This window comes from Gadus chalcogrammus, chromosome 16 (genome assembly GCF_026213295.1).
Source record: "Gadus chalcogrammus isolate NIFS_2021 chromosome 16, NIFS_Gcha_1.0, whole genome shotgun sequence".
Taxonomy (NCBI): domain Eukaryota; kingdom Metazoa; phylum Chordata; class Actinopteri; order Gadiformes; family Gadidae; genus Gadus; species Gadus chalcogrammus.
The window spans coordinates 6,407,886-6,433,010 of NC_079427.1; the positions used below are offsets into that span (position 1 = coordinate 6,407,886).

The 25,125-nt window shown below is 43.6% G+C and overlaps 3 protein-coding genes across 4 annotated transcripts; 2 read left to right on the forward strand and 1 right to left on the reverse strand.

Moving 5' to 3' along the window:
• Positions 1-196: 196 nt before the first annotated feature.
• LOC130406294 (V-set and transmembrane domain-containing protein 5) lies at positions 197-4,726 on the reverse strand. Of its 2 annotated transcripts, XM_056611787.1 has the most exons (4): positions 4,319-4,726; positions 2,616-2,966; positions 1,353-1,496; positions 197-285 (listed from the first exon to the last, which is right to left on the reverse strand). In XM_056611787.1, exons 1-4 carry the CDS (start codon positions 4,392-4,394, stop codon positions 257-259), a joined length of 600 nt encoding a protein of 199 aa, XP_056467762.1. In that variant the 5' UTR covers positions 4,395-4,726; the 3' UTR covers positions 197-256. The 2 variants fall into 2 exon arrangements, with proteins under 2 accessions (XP_056467762.1, XP_056467761.1); XM_056611786.1 differs by lacking the exon at positions 197-285 and having other exon boundaries at positions 1,042-1,496.
• Positions 4,727-5,723: 997 nt separating this feature from the next.
• On the forward strand, positions 5,724-8,394 carry dcp2 (decapping mRNA 2). Its single transcript, XM_056611079.1, has one exon. It carries the CDS (start codon positions 6,188-6,190, stop codon positions 7,379-7,381), a length of 1,194 nt encoding a protein of 397 aa, XP_056467054.1. The 5' UTR covers positions 5,724-6,187; the 3' UTR covers positions 7,382-8,394.
• Positions 8,395-10,420: 2,026 nt separating this feature from the next.
• LOC130406388 (transient receptor potential cation channel subfamily V member 1-like) lies at positions 10,421-19,768 on the forward strand. Its single transcript, XM_056611927.1, has 15 exons — positions 10,421-10,806; positions 11,172-11,326; positions 11,642-11,794; positions 12,537-12,674; positions 12,953-13,257; positions 13,772-13,948; positions 14,375-14,530; positions 14,829-14,924; positions 15,011-15,081; positions 15,581-15,746; positions 16,259-16,325; positions 16,441-16,742; positions 17,262-17,377; positions 17,694-17,806; positions 17,894-19,768. Exons 1-15 carry the CDS (start codon positions 10,619-10,621, stop codon positions 17,977-17,979), a joined length of 2,289 nt encoding a protein of 762 aa, XP_056467902.1. The 5' UTR covers positions 10,421-10,618; the 3' UTR covers positions 17,980-19,768.
• Positions 19,769-25,125: the final 5,357 nt, after the last annotated feature.

Genomic DNA, 25,125 nt, shown 5'->3' on the forward strand with positions numbered 1-25,125 from the left:
CAGTCTGTGTGCAGGTGCACACACCAGCCACACGTCGGGGAAAGGTAGTCTCTGAGGGGTCTGGAGCCAGACAGGGTTTCCAAACGGAGCAGGTGGGAGATTCCCCTGAGGCCTGGGTCCTGAGGCTCGGTGGTACCCGTGTCCATGGAGCCGTGGACGGGTCAGCCCATCTGCCCGCCCAGAGCCCCCCCCCCCCCCCCCCTCCATGTTAGTGAACCTCATGGTTCCTCTGAGACACCACACAGTATGACGTCTGTTACAGAGGCTGAAGCTCCGTCTCGTTGCCTGTAGACGAGAGAGAGAGAGGGACGATTTGTCAGAATTTGTAAACTGAGGATGTTGTGAAGATGTTGAAGTGAACATGAATGAACAATTATCATTTAGTAATTTAGGATGGGCTTTCATCAAAAACAACTTACGGTGAAGGTAATTACATGACATTAAGGAGAAGGTAGGACACCTTGCTCAGGGAAGGCAGGCAGCAGTTAGAAGCTTTTGGCTGGAATCTGACAACCGAGCCCCTAGACTACCCTGGCCCTATTGGAACTCAAAACACAAAGCGCCTCATCTACTTCATAGCCGTCGTGTTTGTAAGAAATGGAAAAAATATTATGGGGTTATTTTTATGGGACTAGCAAGATCTGTCGGGGATCATGTGGCAGCTGATTTGTCCAATCAAATGCATGTAGAGTATACTGATAGGCAGTCAATTTAAGACCTTCCATCCCACACCAACACTATGTTATGCTGTATCAGTCATCTGTATGTCATGCTTTAAATCCTACACCCCTTCAAGAGAGGACCGCCAAACTAAAGTGTAAAACCATTTCATGAAATAAACGGTTTAATCTATGACATGAGAGATTTTTGCCAGAAATACCGTAACAGCTTTATATTCATTGGGGGGGAAATAAATAATGCATTCTTTGACTAAGCAAATTCCTCCGTGACTCGAGGCTGAACCAAATACTGGCCGATACTCCAAGGCTATACACTTCCTATAAGCATGAACCACACAGCGGCAGTCGGACTCCTGAACAATCGACCACATTGATTACTGAATCTCTATTTACTGTATATTTCATGATACTTTTGAAACTTTTTCATTTATTTATTTTTTTAACTTTATTTTAAGATAAGATCAAATAAAGAAACTTGAAACTAGAAAGATGAAGAAAATGTGTCTCTATTGTGTAATTAACATGCTCATATTACATTTATCATGTATTATTTTATTTAATTATTAAGATGTAGTCCACCCTTGGCCTTTCCGTGATCATTTCACTATCCAGAATGATTGATACTGTGCATGTGATCAATATAACATTGACTCTGATTGCGTTCTGCCTTACCGTTCTGTTCTCGACGCCGTCTGCAGGCCTTGATCTTCTTGTAGGCCCGGTTCAGGAGCCACATGGACAGCATCAGCAGGCCCGCCAGACAGAACAGCACCAGGGCCGAAACGGACAGGTACTGCAGGTCCTCATAGATCACCTCTGGACACAGCAGACGGACAGGCGGACAGAGGGGTTAAGGTCAGGGTGCCACAGAATGAAACATGAAAATGAACAAATAAAGGATGTGTTCTGTTTTGTTGTTGGATCACTCTCTATTCATAGGTGCCTCAATCAGATATAAGGTTGCTTGATTATCACTTACAAAGGAAAATAATGATAATTACTTGTTCAAAGCAGTTCAAAACTTTACTTTTACATCGAGGGTATTTTACAGTAAATACGTTTTTCTGAAATACGTAGCATGGAACAGCATGTATGTTAAAAATAAATACAAATAATAATAAACATACAACAAGGTAAACTATACAAACAGGAAGTGATGTTGACTAACTACAACCAAGTAGTGAATCAAATAATACTAGAAAACACTAGCATAAGGATAGTAAGAAGGGTTGAGAATGATGATGCTTTGAGTGTCACTTTACACTGTCAACTGTCGCAAGAGCCCTTGACCTCGACACTATCTAGTCTAGAGTGATTTTGAGTAGTTGAATGCCTTTACGTCGGCACTTCTAGAGAAGGCGTTGTTGACCAAGCTTCACAGATCTTATCACGCCCACCCAGAGCAAATATGCGTCACCGCGTCACCAGACACACCTTACTGTACGTTCACATTTGGTTCAACTCCGCTCACAGTCACTCCAAGGCCTCCTCTTAATCAAATGTATTCAAATATATTTAAATTCAAGAAACGCAAACACACTCACACTCACACACAAACCAAACAACCACAAGCACACTCAAACATTATACATTTAAAGACATTTACAAATGTAACATAAATGTACCAACAGTACTAAAGTATGGAGTGACTGACTCCTATACACATAACACACTTTGGAACAGTCTCACCACTGGTTCACACACACACACACACACACACACAAGCACACACACACACACACACACACACACACACACACACACACACACACACACACACACACACACACACACACACACACACACACACACACACACGTGAATAGCCTTTTTGGGTTAGAGGGGAGCCTCATCATGATTGCACTTGTGCCTCGCAGCCTCAGCATCTACTCCCCACCGACACCACCACAACCCCCGACACCACCACTGCCGTACCGTTCACTTTGAGCACGAAGCCGCTGTCCTTGCTGCTGCCCGAGTCTTCTGTGACGGTGAGCACGTAGAAGCCGGCGTCCGCGAGCCGCAGCCGGGCCAGACCCAGCGAGCCGTTGGCGTACGTCTCCACGCGGTCGACGTAGTCCACCGTGATGTTTGAGAAGGAGCCGCCGCCGCCGACGCCACTGCTGTCGGGCCGCCAGCTGCCGATGCTGCGGCTGACGGCGCCGGACATGAAGGTCCACTGGAGGGTGGGCACACCCTGGCAGGTCACCCGCACCGAGAAGAACACGTCCTCCTGCACCGAGCGAGTCATGCTCCGCTGGGGGGAGGCCACGGAGATGGCTCCGGCTGGGGATGGGTGAGGAGGGGGAGAGAGAGACAGGTTGAGTGAGGGGAGGGGAAAGAGGGAGAATGGGGAAGGAGAGAGGAAGACAGAGAGAAGGGGGGGAGAGTAGAGGGGGGAGAAGAAAGATAGGGGAACAGCAAGAGGGGTTGAGAGAGAGAGGTGAGGGGAGAGAGATAAAGAGAGCCAGGAGAGAGAGGTAGGGCGTGGTAAAACAAGGTCAACTCATGCTATAGAATTTGCAATATGGAACTTTGCATATATTGTTTTTCACGATATCGAGTTACAGAGTACATTGCAGTGTAATACAAAAGATACAAGAGCATCTCTAGAGAAAGAAAAAGAGAAAGCACTTTTAGATCATAAGGTTAGAATTATATTACTGTGGTTCCAAGTTAAAGTATAACCCCATTCTACCAAGGTTACGTGCGCTGCCATAAAAACACATTAAAGCTAAACAAACCCATTCCACCTCTCGGATCTCGAGACAGTAATGTTGGTTCACATTAGACTGTCCTGCCAATGGCAGCCAGGATGAATATGATTCTACCATGTGGTGTTTTTTTTTTTGTATCTAGGGATAATAAGATTCTACCTGGTCTTTACCTGGCAGTGTTGTGTGCTATGTCCCCAATCGTTACGTATGGGATAGAAGGGGTAAGTCGGGGTCTTACAGTAGTTGTTGGTTGAACAGGTTTGTCCCGAACACAGTGGATTCCTTTGTGTGTGTGTGTGAAACCACACGTTAGGGGTAGAACTGGCCGAACAGGCTGCTGGGAAGTTTTGGTCGGGGCTCAGCCGTTGGCTTGCCTCACATCGTTTCCAGAGCTCAACTCTCCACTCCGCAGCTCTACTCTATACTCGCCAGCATGTCTGGATGTGACACACCTGGGTTTAGGAGGAGGAGGAGGAGGAGGAGGTGGTGGAGGCTGTAGGTGGAGGGGCAGGTGTGTTTGCCAAAGAAGCATGAGGAAAGAATTTCCCAACTAAATAATTCCAACATGACTTGACAGACAAAATGGCTGAGTGATAAGTTACGATTACGAACAAAGGAACAGTGAGTCCGAAACACAATTAGTAGTTTAAAACTTGTGCTAAGGGCAGGAGGTATGGGGGTGGGGGCAATTACAAACACAAGGTGAGGGACTCAGTTCAGGTAAGTAAACAAGGACATGCCCTTTCAGTTACACAAGCACAGCTTTCGAACCCCAACACACACACACACACACACATTACATTGAACTCCCACACACATAGAAACTCCAGCACTATAGGACAATGGCCAGGTCCCCTGGCAGAGGTGCGTGTGTGTGCCCCCGTGTGCGTGTGTGTGCCCGTGTGTGCGTGTGTATCGTACCTATATGGATCACATACAACGTGATGCAGAGAACCACCCAAATGTCCTGTAGTTCCAACAGTCTTAGATTGCACATTAGGAGTCCAGATCCATGAGTCCAAGCTGGAATGAAAAAGCTCTCCAGGGTTCCTTGGCATTCCAGAGCATTCCTTTCCCCCTGGTTCCCTTCAGGGAAAGAGGGAATGTCTATTTTCCTCTCTGCATGTTATTTTTCATATTTCCTTTCCTGGGTATGCAGAGTGTGTTGGTTGTTCTGGATGTGTGTGTGTGTGCGTCCGGTGGTGTCAAGTCTTCTTTCCCTCCCTTTCTCTGTCGGTTCGCCGGTCTCTGAGCTGTCACACATGCCTGTGCACGTCAGAGCTCAGCCTGCACCTATCCGACAGGTTCCGCTAGGGTAGGGTATACGGAATCGCGTCGACAAAGACAGAAGTTTCATGAGCGCTGGCCGCACACGCGAGCGCACCCGCAGACACACACACGCAAGCGCGCGCGCTCATATTTCTAAACAGGGCTCTCTGACTTGATAATGTTTGGCCACATGGGCCTACCGGTCAAACGTGAAAGACAGGATGAGTGATTAAGAAAGCTGATAAAAAGACCCGCCATAACTGGGTTAGGCCTTGAACCCACCTGCACACATATATATATATATACATGTTTTTTTGTTTTCATATTTTCTTATTTAGTGCTTCAGCGGCCATGGTTCATTCGGAAGTTGTAAAGTCAGTTTGACAACTAATGACTTCAAACTTTAAGAAGAGACAATATTCGAGGAGATTATTAGTCCGTTTCAGTCAGTTTACTTTTCGGTTCGTACGCAGTTGTACCCATGACATTATTTAAACAAATAAGATATTTATGGATTTGAAAGAGGTTTTTCGATTGAAGCTTTCAAAATGTTGCTTTTTCATTTTTTTATGTACAGGACTGACGCATAGGGTGGGAGTGTCTCAACTACTCCAGTTTGTACTTCAATACATTTGTTTTGGTTTTCACCAGCAATATAGCGCCATCTATCGCTGTTATATTTGTAATATTTTGGAACCGTTTTTTTAATATATATATGTGTGTTAAAACCATCAAATCAATAAAAACACATTTTCAAAGATTGAAATAATTTAACATAGTCATATACATTTATTAGTAGGCCTACAGCCTACTCGTTTATATTGGCCCAGAATAGTCAAGTCACGTCTTTTGAAAATAACCATTATCAAAATATCCGAAATTGGAGGTATTGTAAAACACGCCACCTTAGAATACGAGTAATCTTAGAGGTCAGGACTAAAATGTATAAATACATTTAAAAATCACGACATTAGTTAGAACATCAGGAATAAACTGATTCGCCTTCAGGATAAAATAGCGCCTGCGTTCGTACAAATTCAGACGGAAGTAAATACGCTCTTATTGTGAAACGGTCCGACCGGATGTCCCTATTTTATTTCTTTGTGATCAATTTTAATTCCGGTTTCGCAGCTTGCTCGGAAAAGGATATATCCGACTGTTATTCAAAAGTTAAGTTTGCCTTTAGGTTATATAACACATTTTCACATATCCGAATCAGCTATCGCTATTTATTTCATGCCAAGTATTCGCTTTATTCGGGTGTAGAACCGCGAAAAGATGAAGTGCTCTTTTTAAACTTGTGTCTTGGCTTGATACTGCACCATAAACACACGATGGATTATAGCACGTACACTGCCATTTACTGTTGTGCTCAAGGTTGACTTCTGAAAGTAGTTTCACTTAACGCAAAGCAAAAAAGTGCAAGGAAAAAAAACGTAGACAACAATAGGATCCCTTGCCCTAATCGTAGAATTGGTATACCGCATGATCATCCATATTTAAGAAGAACTAAACGTGGGGATGTTTTTAAACTACATGGATACGAAGAGGGTAGACATTCCCTCCAGTCTATTGGACGACCTTTGCAGTCGGTTTATCCTCCACATACCAAGTGAGGAGAGGGACAATGCAATCCGGGTGTGCTTTCAGATCGAGCTGGCTCACTGGTTCTACCTGGACTTCTGTATGCAGAACACACCTGGACTGCCCCAGTGCGGGATCAGGGACTTCGCCAAAGCCGTCTTCCATCATTGTCCGTTTCTCCTGCCCAAAGGAGAGGACGTGCAGAAAGTTATAGAACAATGGAAGGAATACAAGATGGGTGTCCCTACGTACGGTGCCATTATTTTAGACGAATCCCAGGAAAACGTATTGCTTGTTCAGGGCTATTTGGCCAAGTCCGGCTGGGGCTTCCCGAAGGGAAAGGTCAACGAGGACGAGGCTCCTCACGACTGTGCGGTCCGTGAGGTGATGGAAGAGACAGGGTTTGACATAAAGGATCGCATCTGCAAGGACCGGTACATCGAGCAGAAGATCACTGACCAGTTGGCACGGCTGTACATCATCACCGGTGTGTCGAAAGACACCAAGTTCAACCCTAAAACCCGGAAGGAGATACGCAACATCGAGTGGTTCGCCATCGAGAAGCTCCCATGTCACAGGAACGACATGACCCCGAAGTCTAAGCTGGGCCTGGCCCCCAACCGGTTCTTCATGGTCATCCCCTTCATACGTCCGCTCCGGGAGCGTCTCGTCAGGCTAAAAGAAGAGTCCACAGACTGTGACGAGGACTTGGGCAAACCTCTGGACAACTCCCGCTCAAAGTCCAAGTGGGTCCCGGGCGCCGAGGCGTCTCCCGGGGAGGGCTGGGGAGGGCGGCACAAGGGTCAGAGGTTGGTGGGACAGCTGAGCGCACATGATCCGAGCGATGTTCTGAAAGCCAAGAGCCCCAATCTAAAGGGAAGTGGGAGGAAAGGCGTCCAGGAGGCCGTAAACGCTGGGGTGGCGAACCCCCAGCTGACCGCCGCCGTCGCCAAGGAGGAGAGGAAGCTCCAGCCCCGGAAGCTGTCTGAGAGCTTCGGGAAGGTAGAGTCTCCTGGTGGTGGTGGTGGTGGTGTTGGTTACACCAGAGACTGTGAGGTCCTCCTCTCCTCCAGGGCATTCCTCACCTTCAAACTGGACCGTGACGCCATCATGGCCTGCTTTGAATTTTGAGAAAAAGGCAATTTTTTTTAATGTCAATGTCGTCTCCTGTTCCTCCGTTGGGTTTTTAATGTTTATCCCTGAATGTCTTTTTTTTCTTTTTTTTTGCATATATGATTTTTATGATTGTTGTACACACTTACATATGGCAGCCCAGAAGAAACATGATATTCGTGTAGCAAATCCTCTTTTCCCGTCCGGAGGAAGCTAGGCGGCTACCGCAGGCACATACACCTCCCTGAGACCTAGGCAGAGGCCATCATTCCCTTCGATGGAAGGTTAAAACACCCAACCATAGCCATCTGTCCATTCTGTTGCTCAGCTGGACTTTTTAAAAATGTTTTCTTTTGTGCTGAAAGATCCAAGTGATGAGACTGAAATGGATGTATTTTTTTCAGGCGGCTTTTGTCAGATTGTATATCAGGTGTTGACTTAAACGTACCAACTTAGACATTTCCTTGTTGCTACTTGCTAATCCTCTGTAGGTCCATCCTTAAGTTTTCCTTGCTACGTGCTATATGCTCTGTGAAAGGGCTGTACATCACCACGAGGAGAATGTCTGTTTGATAGGAACCACAGGCACTGTTGAAGAGTGTTGAATTTAGAAAAACTTAAATGTTCAAGTAAACGTACTCCGAGGAGAAATATATTTCTTTTCCAGATCTATATATTTTTTACTATTGCAAAACATACTATTACAAAACAACAACCCAAATTCAGACTGCATTTTCTTCCTTCGTCCATTTTCAAAATATGTATGTATCAAAAGACCATTCAATGCATTTTCATATCTTCATTGATCAAATTTCTAATGGACAATTTACATGTTAATATAAACTATCCAATATATTGAAATGTCATATTTTTTCCACTGTTCATTTTTACTGGGTTACCCTGTTGCAGTGGCATCATTGTGATTTTAATCTAATGTATTTTGAAATGATGAAATCCTGAAAAAATCAGAACAAATTAAATTAAAAAAATAAAACACATTAAATCTCCACATTACACGTTTCTGTTGAACTTCTTTGTAATTCATGTTATTCGAATAGATTATATTTGCGAATCCCACTTTGTTTTGACTTAATTGTGGCCACAGGGAAGTGAATCTATCAGAACCATGACTCAATCTATACACAATTGAATAAAAACAAAGAAGGGACAGCAGACATTGCTGATACAGCTTTAATAAACAAGTCTTTAACATGTTGATTAAAGGGATGGGATGTAACAAAACATTACACACTAGAGGGCAGCAAACTATACAACATCATAGGTTACAGTGAGATCATCATCAGGGGTCGGCAACCCGCGCTCGCAGCATTCTGCCCTTTGGCCAAAAAAACAAAACAAAACATTTATGGGATTCATTTACCTATGATTGTTGTAGGCCAAAAGTCAACCATACATTATACATTTGTAAAAATATGTTTGTGTATGGCATTAAAAAAAAGTTTTTTTCAGCATAAAATGTGCATCGAGAGACTATCCTGGCGCCTATTTTCTGAGCGGGTAGCCTGCTAAAATCGCTTAGCTATATGGATCCAAAAAAGGCTAAACATATATAAGCTGAAAACAACATCATACAGCCCTGATATTCAGAAGCTCTGCAATGAAATTCAGAAAAAAAAATCCCATGAAACTGAATGAGAAAGGTATGGGGGTGTTTGATTAGGCCTATCTCATTCATTATAGCGAGTTTTAACCCTGAGTTAATATTGTTTTTTGCCCATGCAGGCCCCTAGTGTGGCTGGGAATCAATGCAACAAGGCTACTTTCAATTGTCACAATTCAATTGTATGAAATGTTTACCAGTGTTTTTATTTTTAAGAAGGGTTAGGCTGATATTTTCTATGATATTCATTTCATTTGCACAATCAAGGATTGAAACCCAAGAGCTAGGCCTACTAAATAACAGGTTTTCATTAATATAAAAACCTGATAGTTGAATTTTCCTGCATTCCTCTCTCATTTCTTGTTAGATGTAACATCCACTCAAATGCTTGTTTTGTAGCCAATGTTTTATTGCAATTGCATGTATTCGTTGTATAAATCCAATTAGTGTATGCCTATACAGGCTATAAAATAGATAAAGTAGCTAAATAGCCTATTACAACAAATATGCGGCCCCATTCAGCTATCCACACCCCATTTCTAACCAAAACTGTCCCTTTACAAAGGAAAGGTTGCCGACCCCTGATCTAGATTAACTGAAGACAGGATGCCTTGTTTTGAGTAAAGTAGTTGATGGACTTAAATGCTTTACTGACAAACTGTGACACTGAGAGAGAAAGTTGCTCCTGATTTATAGTATTAATCATACTATTTATAGGAAACAGACACAGGGAAGTAATTTTCTCACACTGGCTTCATTCTGGGTCTGATTATTCATTAGATTATTTATATTATATATACTGTACTGTACTGCATTCTTTCCATCTAATGGTAACGGTATTTTTTACTGTATGCATTTTGTTTAGGTCTACAGTTTGTTGCATGGTGCAAATATGCTGTTTTAATCTCTATCGTAAAATACCTTTAATATCAAAAGGTGATGCATCTGATCTCCCTTTAAAGAACCATAACCTTAATTTTCAAAGCTGGGTTCAGCTTTCACATATAATTGATTCATCTCAATTGGTAGGTCAAGCAAGACTTATTCTTACTGAGACTACACATATTTGATAAATAGCATTAACCCAGCGAGGATTTATTCTGATTGAACGTGTTTCTTCAAAAACTTTTGTGAGAATTTATCTTGCAAAGTAATTTATACAAAACCCACCCCACCATCCTCCATGAGGTTTCAGAAGACAGGTAAGTGCAAATGTTGTTAGGTTATGCATGTGTGTGTGTGCATGTGTGTGTGTTTATGTGTGTATCTCAACAGAGGAAGCCTGGTTATGACACATAACAACAATTTTCCGAAAGGGGAACCAAACCACTAACCTGGCTTTGTTTGGTTGGTGGAGATCTAATCATCTCTGGGGGGACTTGTCTCACAACCCTGTTGTCAACAATATGTTGTTTGGAAGTTGGGGAGGGGTAGGGACTGAGGGGGAGTGGCCTAACCATGGCCACCTACATCTGCCTACAGCAGCACAACTCCTCCCATGCGATCACTCTTTACCTGCACGGCTTCGCAGAGCACCCACAACCCCGCAGACACCTTGCTCTGTCTCAGAGGTGTGCAGAGTCAATCAATATTTCAAGGGAAGAAGACACTTTGAGCTTCAGAACCGACACACGATGAGCAAGACACCGATAGACGGAGACAGGCCCGAACCTGGGTCAGACCAAACTGTGGAACTGGAAGATTTGGATCCAGGGAACGACGAGCTGAGGAGTCCGAGGGGATTGGAATGGCTGCTCATGAAAGACAAGCCGGTTAGAAGCCCTTCCCCCATGGACACCACCGTGGTGGCCGTCACCATAGGGTATGTCTACCTGTTGTTTACCTGAACTAAATGTTCTTGTTCACCTGTGTTCAACTACTGAGCCGTAGCCCAGCCTGAAGGAGCAGTGGGTTGTTGTATTAAGGTGAAAGAGACATGGTCTACTTTTATCACATCCTCTCTGAACTGCCAGGTGTCAGGTAACCAGGATGGCAAACATGTTTCTGCTTGTGGTGATTGTAGCTGCAATCGTTGACCCGAGGGAGAAATATCATGTGTAACCTGCTCACAATACAGTGCGTGTGTAAATAAAAGCGTGTGTAAATAAAAGGGCAAAAAGTCTCTTTGGATGAAAGCGTCTGCTCAATGACTAAACAGTGTGTTGTTGTTGGTGTCCCACATGGCAGAGAGGAGTTCAGCGTGGGGGACCATGCGTTCAGTGGAAAGTTTACCCAGAGTAAGGTGTTTGAGGCTGCTTCCAGAGGAGACCCTGGCCCCCTAAGCGGCCTGCAGGATTTCCTGCAGCTCCACCATCTGAAGCTCACCAGCCCAAAGTACATAGGCAAGTATGGAGGAGGTGTATCTGTCTGCCGTATTCCCAGGTGGAGAGCAAGGGCTTGGTGGGTAGTTATGTCCCTAGCAACCTGGGCGGTGTTTTCTTACTATATAGCATTCATTTAGCAGACACAGTGATGGCTGGTGCCCTATACCTGCTTTAAAGAAGCAGGTAGGGGCATCTTACTCTAGTACAGGTCTTATTCTGACATCTGGGACAGAACCTTTTGACTATCCTGCCGCTTGGCCTCTTCTGAGATGATGTCATATGAAGGATCAGCATGTAGAAGGTGTGTCTTGTGATGATGTTGTTTACCTCCAGATGAAGGCAATGGTAAAACAGCCCTTCTGAAAGCCCTTCTAAACCTCAACGACGGAAAAAACGACACCATTCAAGTCCTGCTCGACACATCTGAGAAAAGTGGAGACCTGAAAGAATTTGTCAACGCGGCTTACATCGATGAGCACTTCAAAGGTAGGTCACTCTAGGTCACCTCCTCAAAACCCCAATCAGGGCCCTAAGTGGGTTTGACCCTTGGGGGAAAGAGCAAAGAAACAATACTAACCAGGTAATCACACAGTTACGGACTCACTATGGTGCGTTTGTTGTTGGTTGTTTTTGAACACACGAAAAGCCCAAACTATGTAAGGTTTCAACTCAATCAGCCGATTCAGCTGAAGGCAGCTGCTCTCAGTCTGAAATGCAGGTGAACATTTGATATGTATATACAATGACTATCCTAGAGAAATGGGTGCACAATTATCGCTCAACTGAACATGAATCTTGAATTGAATTGAATGATCTAAGCAACGCCCTCCCACACGCAAGCACATACAAACACACTGCTGAGTAAGTTAATGCAAACAGAAAGGTGGCGGAAAGCTATTTTTTAACAGCTTCGAACTGTGCCTGTGTTGAAGTCACAGGACTGTGCATGTAGACACACAAAAAGCAACATTCAGGGGACTTTCCAATGCTAATGTCAGCTCTGTCCTGGCTGATCAGCAAAGCAGTGGGTCCAGTGACTCAACCTCAATCGAGATACAGACAGAATAGGGCTCGCGATACAGGCCCATACGCATCACAATTGATCAAATCACATAATTTGTGTCACCCCCAAATATCCTGTTTTGCTTGGAAATACGTCCAATTGTTATTTCCAATCCACACATGAATATCACACAACCTGTGTCTCCTCCTGCACCTCCTCTCCCAGGCCAGACGGCCCTGCATGTGGCCATCGAGCGGCGGAGCTTCGATCAGGTGAAGCTCCTGGTGGAGAAAGGAGCAGATGTGCAGGCCAAAGCAAATGGAGCCTTCTTCCAGCTCAATTCAAAACGGGGCTTTTATTTTGGTGAGAGCAACCAAATATTTATATTTCTAAAGCTACAAATGTTGGGTATATTTACTTGACAAATGAGAAAAACGAATAAGTAACTATCAAAATGGAAATTGATACATTTTCTGCCAATAGACCAATAGAGAAATTGTTTCAGAACCGATATAAAAATGAACGTGAAAAAAAAAGTGAGGAATAAGAATAGCCTTTTGACACTTGCCAAACCCACAGCAGACAAATTGCTATTAAACGTTAAACTCGCCTGTCTGACTCTAAAAATGTGTTTCAAACAGGTGAGCTCCCCCTCTCATTGGCAGCCTGCACCAACCAATTAGAGGTGGTCTCCTTCCTCATGGAGAACCAGTACAGGTGTGCTGACAGCCGGGACCACGACTCCCTGGGCAACACAGTGCTTCACGCCCTGGTGGTCATCGCCGACAACACCGTAGAAAACACAGAGTTCATCGTGCGGATGTACGACGAGGTGCTCATCCGGGACACCAGGCTGGCCCTGAAAGGAGAAGTCTCCCTGGAGGCCATCGAGAACAAACATGGCCTGACACCGCTGAAGCTGGCCGCCAAGCTGGGGAAGATAGGGGTACGGTTGGTTCTTCACAGACGGTTAGGGCCGGGGCACATGAAATAGGCTTGGTGTAAGGTAAGGGTGAGAGATAGGATTTGGGTTGGAGATCATGTTAAAGTTAGGATTAGAGATAGTGCAAGGGTTATTTTCGTTAGGTTCAAGGGTTTTGTTTCTGATTCTAAGGTTTGGTTTAAGGATTAGGGTTTCCTATTTGTGTTAGGTTTCAGGGTGTGATTTTTGATTGAATGGTTTGGTATTAGTATCGAGATTGTGTTGGGTTCAGGCCAGGGTTAGAGATAGTTTTAGGGTAAGAGATAGTATTAGGGTTTATGTTCGATTCCTATCTTGAACATCTCATAGCTCCACCGGTTGTTCAGTTCTTCAGACATACCTCATCTTTCTTTGTGAGACATTAAACCTCCACTGGCTAGATCGAAGAGTTGAAGGACTGGTCTTGTGTGGGGCCGAGTATGATTCAGCCTTGTCTCATCTAATGTCGCTCATGCTTCTGTTGTTCTTTGCTATGCAGCTGTTCAGGTATTTGGTGCAGCGGGAGTTCACAGACGAAGGGACCAAGGGGCTGTCCCGGAAGTTCACTGATTGGATCTACGGGCCCATCCACTCCTCGCTGTACGACATGACCTCCATCGACACCAGCGAGGAAAACTCAGTCCTGGAGATCATTGTCTTTGGGAATGCCATCCAGGTACGGAGGGAAGGTGTTGAGGTGTTCTCCTAACCGTTTTAAATACTTGGCAGGATGGTGGTAGTGATCCATTGAATAGGTTCTGTGAGATGAGTCTCTCCTTGCTATTAACAGAACAAGCTCCGCTGGTCCATTGTTTTTCCAGTGGATTTATCTTTGTACTAAGTTAGTGGTCTGTCTACTTTTTGAGATCATACATATCAATGATGTAAGGGATTCAATATGTTTGACTTTTGCATGCCTTTTTGTGTACTTATCCTACCTTCAAAATGCTTTTTTGAAGGTAGTATCCTTTATCCTACCTTCATCCTTTATCCTTTATCCATTATCCTGAAATACTTTCAGGATAATGTGAAAGTGGATTGTAGATGTAGGGCAATATGTTTCTGGTGTTGTTGCTGACTGAATATCAACCTATGAACTCAGAACCGTCAAGAGATGCTGCAGGTGGAGCCTCTACACAGCCTGCTGGAGGAGAAGTGGGAAAGGTTCGCCCAAAAGTTCTTCCTGGTCAACTTCCTGGTATATCTGGTGTACCTGGGCGTCTTCACCACTGTCGCCTTCTACAGGAAGGAAGGGCAGGTGAGACAGAAACCATTACCCATGTTAATCTTAATGTAACGTTTCCATTTAGATGTTCTTCTTTCATGAAAAGTAACTTTACAAGTGAGCTTGAGAATAATCAGAGCAATCCAATCAAAATATGTAAGTAGCTGCAGAAAAACCCAAGAGCTGCATGATCGTTCCTTAAAAAGGCAGAGTATCTAAAGGATTTAGAGAACAACAATCCTGTGGATCAAAGGTAGAACCTCTGATCCACGAAGTACTTTCTAAAGTCCTGAGGAACTGTAGTGAAGCTCCCTCACCTTGTCGCTTGCAGCCTCCGTTCCCCGTGGAGAACACCCCTCTGGACTGGTTTCGCTGTATCGGGGAGCTGGTCAGTGTGCTGGGGGCAGTCTACTTCTTCATCAGAGCGGTGAGAAGTGTATTCACACAGCCTGGTTCAGTATTCTGCAGGACTGAATTCTAGAAAAAAAAAAAATGTATTCACCCGACCCACAGATGGTTGATTTCAAGAGGAAACCACCACGCATCAAATCCATGTATATCGATGGATTCAATGAAATATCCTTGTGAGTATCCAAGAAGGAAATGCTCACAATGCAGCAGGTGAAAGCAACATGATGTTACATTGATGTAAATGATTATTCATTAGCAGTCACATAGTTGACAAGGTAGTTTGAGATTGATGCAGTATTGTGTGTGATTCCTGCAGAGACATGTGTGGAAGAGCGAGAGGGAGGCAAGGTGAGGGTTAGGCTATGTTTAGGCTATGATTGTGCTATGGTTCGGGTACAAGTTTAGAGTTAGTGGTTAACTGTTGAAAGAGTTAGGTCGAAAGAGTGAATGTTGGTTTAGTGGTAAGACTTAGGGTTTGGTTAGGCTTAAGTTAGTTGTACATTGCGACTCATGTTGTCGACATTTTCGACTCACATTTTTCAAGTTGGCCAACATTGAAGCAGACAAGCATGGGGAACTCAAGAGTGAGAGTTGGGCTCAAAGGTTGGGTTAGGATCTGGGAGATAATCCAGTCAATGTCACATTCCTGTTCTGCTGGATTGTCTCCGATAGCTTCCTGCAGGCCTCACTTCTCCTGGTGTGCACCGTCTTGTATGCGTTCGGGTGGAGGGCGTATGTGGGCCCCTTGGTACTGTCTCTGGCCCTGGCCTGGATCAACCTCCTCTACTTCACTCGGGGCTCCAAGCGCATGGGCATGTACAACGTCATGATACAACGGGTGAGTTGAATTCATTCTGATGTCAGGGTTAAAAAACATTAGACACCACGGTTGGGCTGGTCCCTTGGGCTGGAGGTTGAGGTTGCTGTAAACGTATTGCCACTGTGGACCTCGATGGGAAAGTATTTTTGAGGTAAATAGGAAATATATGATTGCAACTCATCCCAAATACAAATACACATGAATAGATCTTCAGCTGCTGATTAGAGCAGTGTAAAATCCAACTATTTCCACAATAGTCTGTACCAAGTATCCCAGCCACCCTCACACTCTTCTCGCTTCAGATCTCTGTTTTATTGCACACTGGGAGGTCACTCCAGTGCCACATTGGTTTCAGAAATACTGACTGCGGCAACACGCTGCTAGATTCAGAACATGAATGTTTAGAGGGAGGATTATCTCTGTTATCAGAGTTAATAGATGTTAAGAGGCTATGAGGCTATTGCTATGATGAAGAGTTAGACAAATAACCTTAACCTGGCTTTAATGACCATCTTATTGATTCTTTGCAGATCATATTAAGCGATATCATTTGCTTTCTATTTGTCTATGTGGTCTTTCTCTTTGGATTTTCTGCCGGTAAGAACATTTGACTTAAATGTCACTGTACACTCACATATTAAGCACAGTTAATGACATTTAACGGGAAAAAAGCATCTGGTCAAAGAAAATAAATGCCTTATTGTCTCAACAGCGGTGGTGGCCCTCATAGAGGAGAACCCCCCCGATCACACACAGAGCCGTTCCCGGGCGTTCGTGTGCCGAAAACCGACGTACAACAACATCCGCTTCACGGCACTGGAGCTGTTCAAGTTCACCATCGGCATGGGAGACCTGGAGTTCACGGACAACGTGCAGTACATCGAGGTGTTCTACATCCTGCTCATCAGCTACATCGTGCTCACCTACATCCTGCTGCTCAACATGCTCATCGCCCTGATGAGTGACACCGTGGAGAGGGTGTCCCGGGAGAGCGAGAGCATCTGGAGACTGCAGGTAGGACCGGTTCCTCCAAGCAGGTCTCGGTGGGAGGAAAAAGGTCATGTTTGTTTTCTCTGTGAACCCTGGAATCACCACGTGACGTGAGGTTGTCAAAAGTCTTTCTTGAGTGAAAATAAATCTTCATTCTGAAGGGTTACCTAAAAGGAAGAGCAATTGCTAAATATATATATACAGTATATATAAAATATATATAGTATAGATACAATATATATAATCACCTAGATGGTGTTGAGGTTAATGGTTGTGGTAGAACAACAGGATGTTAAAGTCACAACAGTGAACTAACTGAACGACTTGGCAGTCGCTTTTGTCTAAATATTCTTACAGTGAATCCAGATACATTTTATTAAGGAGCAGGTAGGGCAAGGTTAGGGCAACCTACCTGATGGATACCTACAGGTTGAATAGACCTAACCACCAATAGACCTTCATGGCCCAGGGTAGGAGATCCTAACACCACTAGCCAGTACTCCGAGGGTAAAAGGTGTACCACGGCTGTATGTGGTCCCACAGAGGTCTCTGACCATCCTGGACCTGGAGAGAGCACTGCCCCTCTTCCTGAGGAACAGGCTGCAATCCGGCATGATGAAGACCCTGTGTTTGCCGACCGGAAATCGGACATGCTTCAGGTGAGTCACCACAGCAAGGTCATCGGACGAGAGGTCTGAACATCAAAACACACAGTTGCGTCTGACATATATATATTTTTGGGACTTTTTGTGCAGTACAGGTGAGTGAGAGACATAGTTAAGGCGGTTAAAGTGACAGAATCAATTTGGACTTGGTGATCCGGTTTTGTTATGGTTTCAGTTATGTGTCCACTAGGTCGCAACCCAATTGAAGTCCCAACCTATAGCTGGTCTACATGGTTTCTATGTTAATGAAATGAGCCACCCCCACATAGTTTCTTTTGGTAAATCATTGTTTGATATTCACATTTTTAAGGGTGGAGGAGGTAAACTGGAAAAAATGGCGGTCGAATCTGGGCATCTTGAAGGAGGAAGAGCCAGAGCTGGAGATGGAACCAGATATCTTGATGATCAGCCCCCGACAAAAACGTATGGATTCACTAACAAATCTTTGGTTTGAGCAATTTAAAATCAATCAATTCAAAGAATAACTTGGTGCCTGTGTTCTTCTTCCAGGGCGTATATGGAACATAGGTCCACTCTTCTCCATGGCTCGTGGCAGAAGATCTGGAAGATCTGATCCCCAACACACCGTCATCTGACCTCCTCTACCGTCAACTGTGCAGAAGCTCCTAGATCTTCAGCACAGTTTCTCTCCAAACTGGGTCCTGACAGTGAACCTGAGTAAAACCAAAACAAGGATACTCGAAAAAAGTCCCAGCCTCCACCAAATAGACATGCCACGGGACACTGTTACTCTGAGGCAAACAAAAAACTATACCTACCTCGGCATCAACATGAACACCACAGGATATTTCAATAAAGCTGTGAATGACCTGAAAGACAAGGCAAGGAGGGCCATAAAAAGAAACATCAAACTAGTCACCCCAATAAGATCTGGCTCAAAATATTTGATGCAGTTATAGCGCCCAATGCATTCTATGGCTGACACCCTCTATGCAGAATTCTGCAAGTCTATCCTAAGAGTCCAAAGAGGAGGTGAACTGGGAAAAATGCTCGACGAATTTCGACATCTTGAAGGAGGAAGAGCCAGAGCTGGAGGGGGAACTGGATCCCTTGTTGATCACTGCCCAACTAAAACTTATGAATTCACTAACACATCTGTGCTTTGAGCAATTGACACAAGAAATAACTTGTTGGCCGTGTTCTTCTTCCAGGACTTTTTTGGAATATAAACCCATTTTTCGACAAGGTTACTTCCAGAAAATACGGAAGATCTGAGGCCCAATATACCGTCATCTGACCTCCTCAACCACCTACTGTCTGCTCCTGAAACACCTCAGAGGCTGTTCTTTAACTTACTCATCATCCTTAACTTAACACCTGCCCTTAGCTTAGCTCATTACCTTTTACCTAACATCTTACCGTCTCGCCCTGAACTTAACTCTCCATTTCCTTAACTAAACATCTTGCAGCCTGTCCCTTTCACTCTGGGACTGGGAGGTGGGACAATTAGGTCCTTTTGGAAACCTTTCGGAACCTAGGTTGTTATAAATAGTTATAAATAGTTAGAAAATAAATAAAACCATGGTCTGAATGGAGGACATTATAATGAAATGGAAGGTTACATAGGTTTGGATTGGAGAAAATATAAAATCCTATCAAGTAGTAGCACACGTTTTTGCAAACATGTGTAAACTTAAATGAAAACAATGAGCAAGACTCTCTTTTAAAGCATTTTGATCATGATTTATCAAATGATTGTGATTTCTTCCTGATTCAATATTGATTTGAAATGCATAGGTTGTCTCCTCTTTTTTTATTTGAAAACTGCATTACTTTCTACTACTCAATGCCGAACAAAAAAGCATTAATTTTATGAGACGAAGAGTTTTATTTAGCTTGTTTTTAAGATGTCACCTATTTGTATCTCAATTTATGTCAATCAATGTATGCTGGTTATGTTCACTTTTTGCCTAAAGTGAATGAATATTGTTGAAATCACTTTTATAGCATTAACTGTTTTTATTGAAGATCGGGCAATTGCATACAAATATTTTTGATTTCCTATTGATTATTCTTTGCTATCATTGCAAATCACAAGTAATTGGTTAGATTAGCCTACAATATCCATCGATTCAACTAGGATAACATAGTGCAATACACATATAGTGGATATGGTCATGAACACCCAAAATAGCCCTGAAAATTTGGCCATAAAATAACTGGGGACAACGACTCTGTAAGGCTTTTATTTTTACTCTAGTCACATCTTCACAATTTATTTTCACAGGCATTACTGAAGACCAGATGACTCATGTTCACTACCATAAAACAAGCAATATTTCAAAATAAAAGCCCCCAAAGTCCTTTCAGGGACCGGGGTGGGGGTTATTTTTACTGGGTTGCCCTGAGGCCTGTTTCAGGTAGCTGGTTTTGAGGCAACCCCGAGTTTGTTCGCTCTGAGTTAGAGGAAACTCTGGATTTTCCGTTTCAGGTAGCAGGTTCAGCGCAACCGAGAGTTTGCTGCGGCAACATACGCCGTGGGTCTAACCTGCTCGGGAGGTGGTTAGACCTACTCTGAGTTTGTTGTCTATAAGGCTGAAGGCAGCTCTCCGACAGAAGGAAGTGTTAGAAATGGCATGTCCTTTTCTACGAGAGCCTGTGTACGTAGAGGCTTCGATCCTCAGAAGGAATCTCCGTGAGGAACGATTATTAAGACCCCGGTTGGATATACTTTATTTTCCTGATAATTTTCTTCACGAGCGCTATCGTTTTTAAGCGCAATCCATCATTTATTTAGACCACCTTCTCAGCCCCCATGTTAACTGTCAAACGCATCGGGGGCATGCTTGAAGTTTAAGTTTAAGTTTTTTGACGCAATTAACGCATGAGTAGAATGATCTGCCCCGTGCATCCCACCCGCTCTGTAGGCTACTACAGTCACTTTAACGTTGTGGCTTTCCCATGATCAGAGTAGCTGACTAACCACGGACCTATAACTGCTGCAAGTCAAGAAACTCATTTTAAGAATGCAAGGCAGAAAAGTCCCTGGTAGCCTACTGCTTTTAACCAGATGCTGTTCTTCTCTACACGCACATGCTCAGCATAATCGTATGCAATGTTCACTGAAGTAAAACCCTTTGAGTAAACTGTTCAACAAAATAAATTGTCCCACCACAGCCCGTGTTCTAATAAAGACAATCTACTTTTTATGAGGATTTCTTTATTTCCTGAAAGCACAAAGTCATTAATATTGGGTATGTTTTTAGAGCAGGGAACAGTATCCCAGTTTCCACCTCACCCACCTTTAACTTATGTTCCAAAATTTGGATCTCCAAAGCATCCTTTTGCATCTTTTAAATTGTTACAATTGCATGAAGGTTGGTGAGGGCATCTGGTTCAAGTAGCCTAGGGCGATGACGCCATCAGTAATTGGAAGAAGATGATTAGACAGTGAAATTATTACTTGAGCCAGAATATTGCCCCATCTAATTTGTAACGTGCTGTGTTGCGTGTACATATTTAATTATTTTGAATAACCAACCTCTTATAAAGGCATTTCTATCCTGGAGGGCGGGGGGGGGTCAGAGGAGCTCCCCCCAGGGATGCCCTCAGCCACAGGACGCATACTCTGTTCGCTGAGGGCCATCCCCTCAGCCTCTGTGAGGGCTGCAGAGGTGGACCCCCTCCAGTCTGCCGGGGCTCTGCTTTTTTTCGATTTGCTAACATGGAGGAAAATGTTACCCTAAAATTCATTAAGCGCTATTTTGAAGACATGTATATATATATATGTAATGCATTTTGCCTAGGTGTAGCCTTCTAATATATCTAAATCCTATTAACTATTGGCAGTGTTGGGGTGGCTGGGAAATGTACTACTTACATTTACTGCTTAAATATAGGCCCATCACATGTTGAAAATAGCTGTTAAATTAGGTAGAGCAGGCAAAACAGCACAATTGATTTGATTTCAATTAAACATTAGTTTACATTTTTTAACTATATTTTTGTACTTCATCTTCATTTGCTGCCAAGTCCTCTTGGGGCAACTCGGGGTTGCGTAAATTGACACACACACATACACACAATTTACATATTGAATGAGTGGAAGATATTAAACTATCCTCTTATTTTATTTTACAAATTTATTTTACACAGGCATTGACTTGTTCAGCTATTTCATGCCAAGAAATCTCTCGCGCTCTCGCTGCCGCGGCGGTATTGTTTTTTTTGTTTAAAGGGGTAACTGCTCGGCATACGCGTTCATTAGAATTTCCAATTCCGTGGGGAAAAGTAAGTGGATCTCCGCTTTTGGTCCATGTTTGATCATGTTATCAGAGATCCATTGATGATGGCTCTTTATAGTCAACAGGCACGCCCCCAACCCAGCGTGAACACACTCCGAGTTGATTAAGCCAACGCTGATCGCCTGTTCTGAAACCGAAAACCCAGAGTTGCTTTTCAACCCTGAACTCTGAGTCAACCAACTCAGAGCGCAGGATTAAACTCAGAGTATGTTAAACCAGCTACCTGAAACAGGCCTCTGTTGCAGTGGCATCATAGTGTTTTTTCTAATGTATTTTGAAATGATAAAATCTTACTTAAATAATACAATAAATATAATTTATATATAATCTTTATAATTTATATAATAAAATCTCCACTTTACACGGATCTGTGCTATTTCTTTCTAATTCATTTTATCTGAATAGATTATATTTGCGCATCCCACTTTGTTTTGACTTAATTGTGGCCACAGGGAAGTGAATCACTCCAAGTGCCCCTGACTGCAGCCCGCAGATCGAGGAGGAGCTAAATGTGGGCGGGGTTAAACGTTTAACCCCGCCCACATTTAAGGACAATTCCGCGCAGTATCATACGTTCTCCCGCTTTTGAGCGGAGGAGCTAAATGTGGGCGGGTCTAAACGTTTAACCCATGTTTTTTTCCTCTCGGGCGCCATCTGGTGGCGGAGATCCGGCAGCACATTCTCAAACATCAATGCAGCACAGCACAGAACAATGACTTACCGGTAATATGGAAAAGGGTTCATGCATTTGATAGACTTAGACATTCCTACTTTTAACTTGTCATTTCAAATGTCTTTTTTAGTATAGACACATATTATTTCGTACACTCGTACACAATTATATTAGCTAAGTCAAATAAACCAAAGACAGAAGCGGGAGAACGTATTTCCGTCTGGTCCATGATACTGCGCGGAATTTTCCTTAAATGTGGGCTGGCTTAAACGTTTAAGCCCGCCCACATTTAGCTCCTCCGCTCGAAAGCGGGAGAACGTATGATACTGCGCGGAATTGTCCTTAAATGTGGGCGGGGTTAAACGTTTAACCCCGCCCACATTTAGCTCCTCCTCGATCTGCGGGCTGCAGTCAGGGGTTACTCAATCTATCAGAACCATGACTCAATCAATACACAATGTATCAAAACAAAGAGGGGAGAGCAAACATTGCTGATGCGGCTTTAATAAACGCTCTGAGTCTTAAAGATGTTGTTAAGGAGGACGGGAAGTAACAAAACAATACACACTAGAGGGCAGCAAACTGATATACAACAACATAGGTAACAGTGAGATCATCTAATTCATTACAGTTGTAGTAGTTGTAGTGGCGACTTAAGTGGATATCTTTCATGACTGATATAGTTTCTAAGCAAACTAGACGCATGGGTTTGCCTTTGAATTCTATGAATTCTTCTCATCTTTCTTGACCGAGTTTTCTGTAACTCAATCAATTATTATTATTATTATTTTTTTTTTTTAGATTTATTTTAATTTTGTGCGGGCCAGACTGAGTGAGGATGCGGGCCGTATGCGGCCCGCGGGCCGCCAGTTGCCCATCCCTGATCTAGATTAACTGAAGACCGGATGTCTTGTTTTGAGTAAACTAGTTGATGGACTTGAAGCATTACTGACATACTGTTACAGGGAGAGAGAAAGTTGTTCCTGATTTATATTATTAGTAGTACTATTTATAACAATGACTTATCCCACGTACTGCAAGTCCTTTCTCCAATTCAACACTGTGTTAAACAACGTGTTTTTCACATGTGTGACATTGTTCCATATTCCATATCTACAACCTTAAGTTGGTGTGCCTTGAATTTCGGATCGTATCGTGGCATGTCTTCGGACACCTGCTCAAGGAGCTGCATGTTCAGAGCCAGGGGGATTATAAAGGAGCCAACTCCATTACCCGACACTAAACTGTTGGTGGTGCTGCGGTCAGGCAAACACCTCCACGGCTACAACACCATCATGGAGACTGAGGAGGAGTAACCTAATACTTTACCCCTCTGGTCATCAGTGAATTGAGTAATGGACCAACTGACAACTCTGATATGGGGAAACAGACACAGAGAAGTCATTTTCTCCCAATGGTTTTCGGGTCTGATTATTCAGACAAGCAAGAACAATTCTGAGTGAGACTACGCATGAACTATACTTGTTTGACCACCCTGTCATCAGACAAGATGTGGTTTGGAAGTTGGGGTGGGGTAGGGAGTGAGAGGGAGTGGCCTAACCGATGCAACCCACATCTAACTAAAACAGCAGCACAACTCCTCCCCTGTGCTCATTCTTCTCCTGCATGGCTTCGTTGTGTACTCACACACACACAGACACCTTGCCCTGCCTCAGAGGTGTGCAGGGTCAATCAATATTTCAAGCGACGAAGACACTTTGAGCTTCAGAACCAACACACGATGAGGAAGACCCCGATAGACAAAGACAGGCCTGAACCTGGGTCAGACCAAACTGTGGAACTGGAAGATAAATGTCACATTGGATTGGATTGGCTGCTCAAGAAAGACAGGCCGGTTGAAAGCCCCTCTCCCATGGACACCACCGAGGTGGCCGTCAGCATAGGGTATGTCTACCTATTGTGTACCTGAAATAGCTTTTCTTGTTCACCTGGGTTCACCTATTGAGCCATAACCCATTTGGTGTTGTATTAAGGTGAAAGAGACATGGTCTATTTTTATTACAGCTGCTCTGAACTGCCAGGTGGCTAACCAGAATGACGCGTTTCAGGAAAACAAGTTTCTGCTTGTGGTGAATGCAGCTACTTCGTTGACCCGAGGAAGAAATCAAGTGTTACGACGCTAAAAATACAGAATATTTAATAACCAGCCTACTGATCACACGAAGGAATGTACAAGCTGGTCTAAACATGAGATCATGTTTAGACCAGCTGCCCTTGAACATATTTCTATGTTGCGCAGAGGTTGCCAATTTGTTGATATCTTCATATAGTGTTGTGCATGCATTCATTTAAAATAACTAGTTCCAGTTATTTATGAACAGTGAAGGTAACAAACTCTTAAAGAACGTGAAAATGTCAGTAAGGCCACAAACCTCACAAAACGCGTTTGTGAGGCCACAGAATAGGCTACAATTCATTTTAATCAGTGGGAGTCCTGTGCTTGTTTCCCTGCAACAAGAAGGTTCAATCTGGGGGTGATGGAAGACAGTGACACCCTTAGCGTAATTGAAATGTCCAATCGATTGCGCAATTTTGTTTTAGTGGCAGTCATTGGCGAAAACCCGGCCTGGCATAGGTACGTGGTGGGAAATGGAAGCAACGTTTTCAGCGCTTTTACGGATATCTCGGGATACTCCGCTTTGGTTTTGATCCAAAAACCCGCCAGAGAGGTTTGCCCAAACACACTTTTAAGACAACCATCATTAGCTATTTCGATCAATTGATCTTCCTCCTGCACTGACAAGTGATTCGGGACATTAACAAATGGGTTGCGGTTGCGGATC

Bases quoted from the DNA above. Each gene is read 5' to 3' on its own strand.
- LOC130406388 (XM_056611927.1), top strand. From the start codon at position 10,619: ATGAGCAAGACACCGATAGACGGAGACAGGCCCGAACCTGGGTCAGAC. The intron at 14,531-14,828 runs GTGAGACAGAAA...TGTCGCTTGCAG, and splicing joins TCTACAGGAAGGAAGGGCAG to CCTCCGTTCCCCGTGGAGAA. The intron at 16,743-17,261 runs GTAGGACCGGTT...GTGGTCCCACAG, and splicing joins AGAGCATCTGGAGACTGCAG to AGGTCTCTGACCATCCTGGA.
- LOC130406294 (XM_056611786.1), bottom strand. From the start codon at position 4,394: ATGTGCAATCTAAGACTGTTGGAACTACAGGACATTTGGGTGGTTCTC. The intron at 2,967-4,318 runs GTACGATACACA...ACCCATCCCCAG, and splicing joins GTTGTATGTGATCCATATAG to CCGGAGCCATCTCCGTGGCC. The intron at 1,497-2,615 runs GTACGGCAGTGG...TGCTGTGTCCAG, and splicing joins CTTCGTGCTCAAAGTGAACG to AGGTGATCTATGAGGACCTG.
- dcp2 (XM_056611079.1), top strand. From the start codon at position 6,188: ATGTTTTTAAACTACATGGATACGAAGAGGGTAGACATTCCCTCCAGT.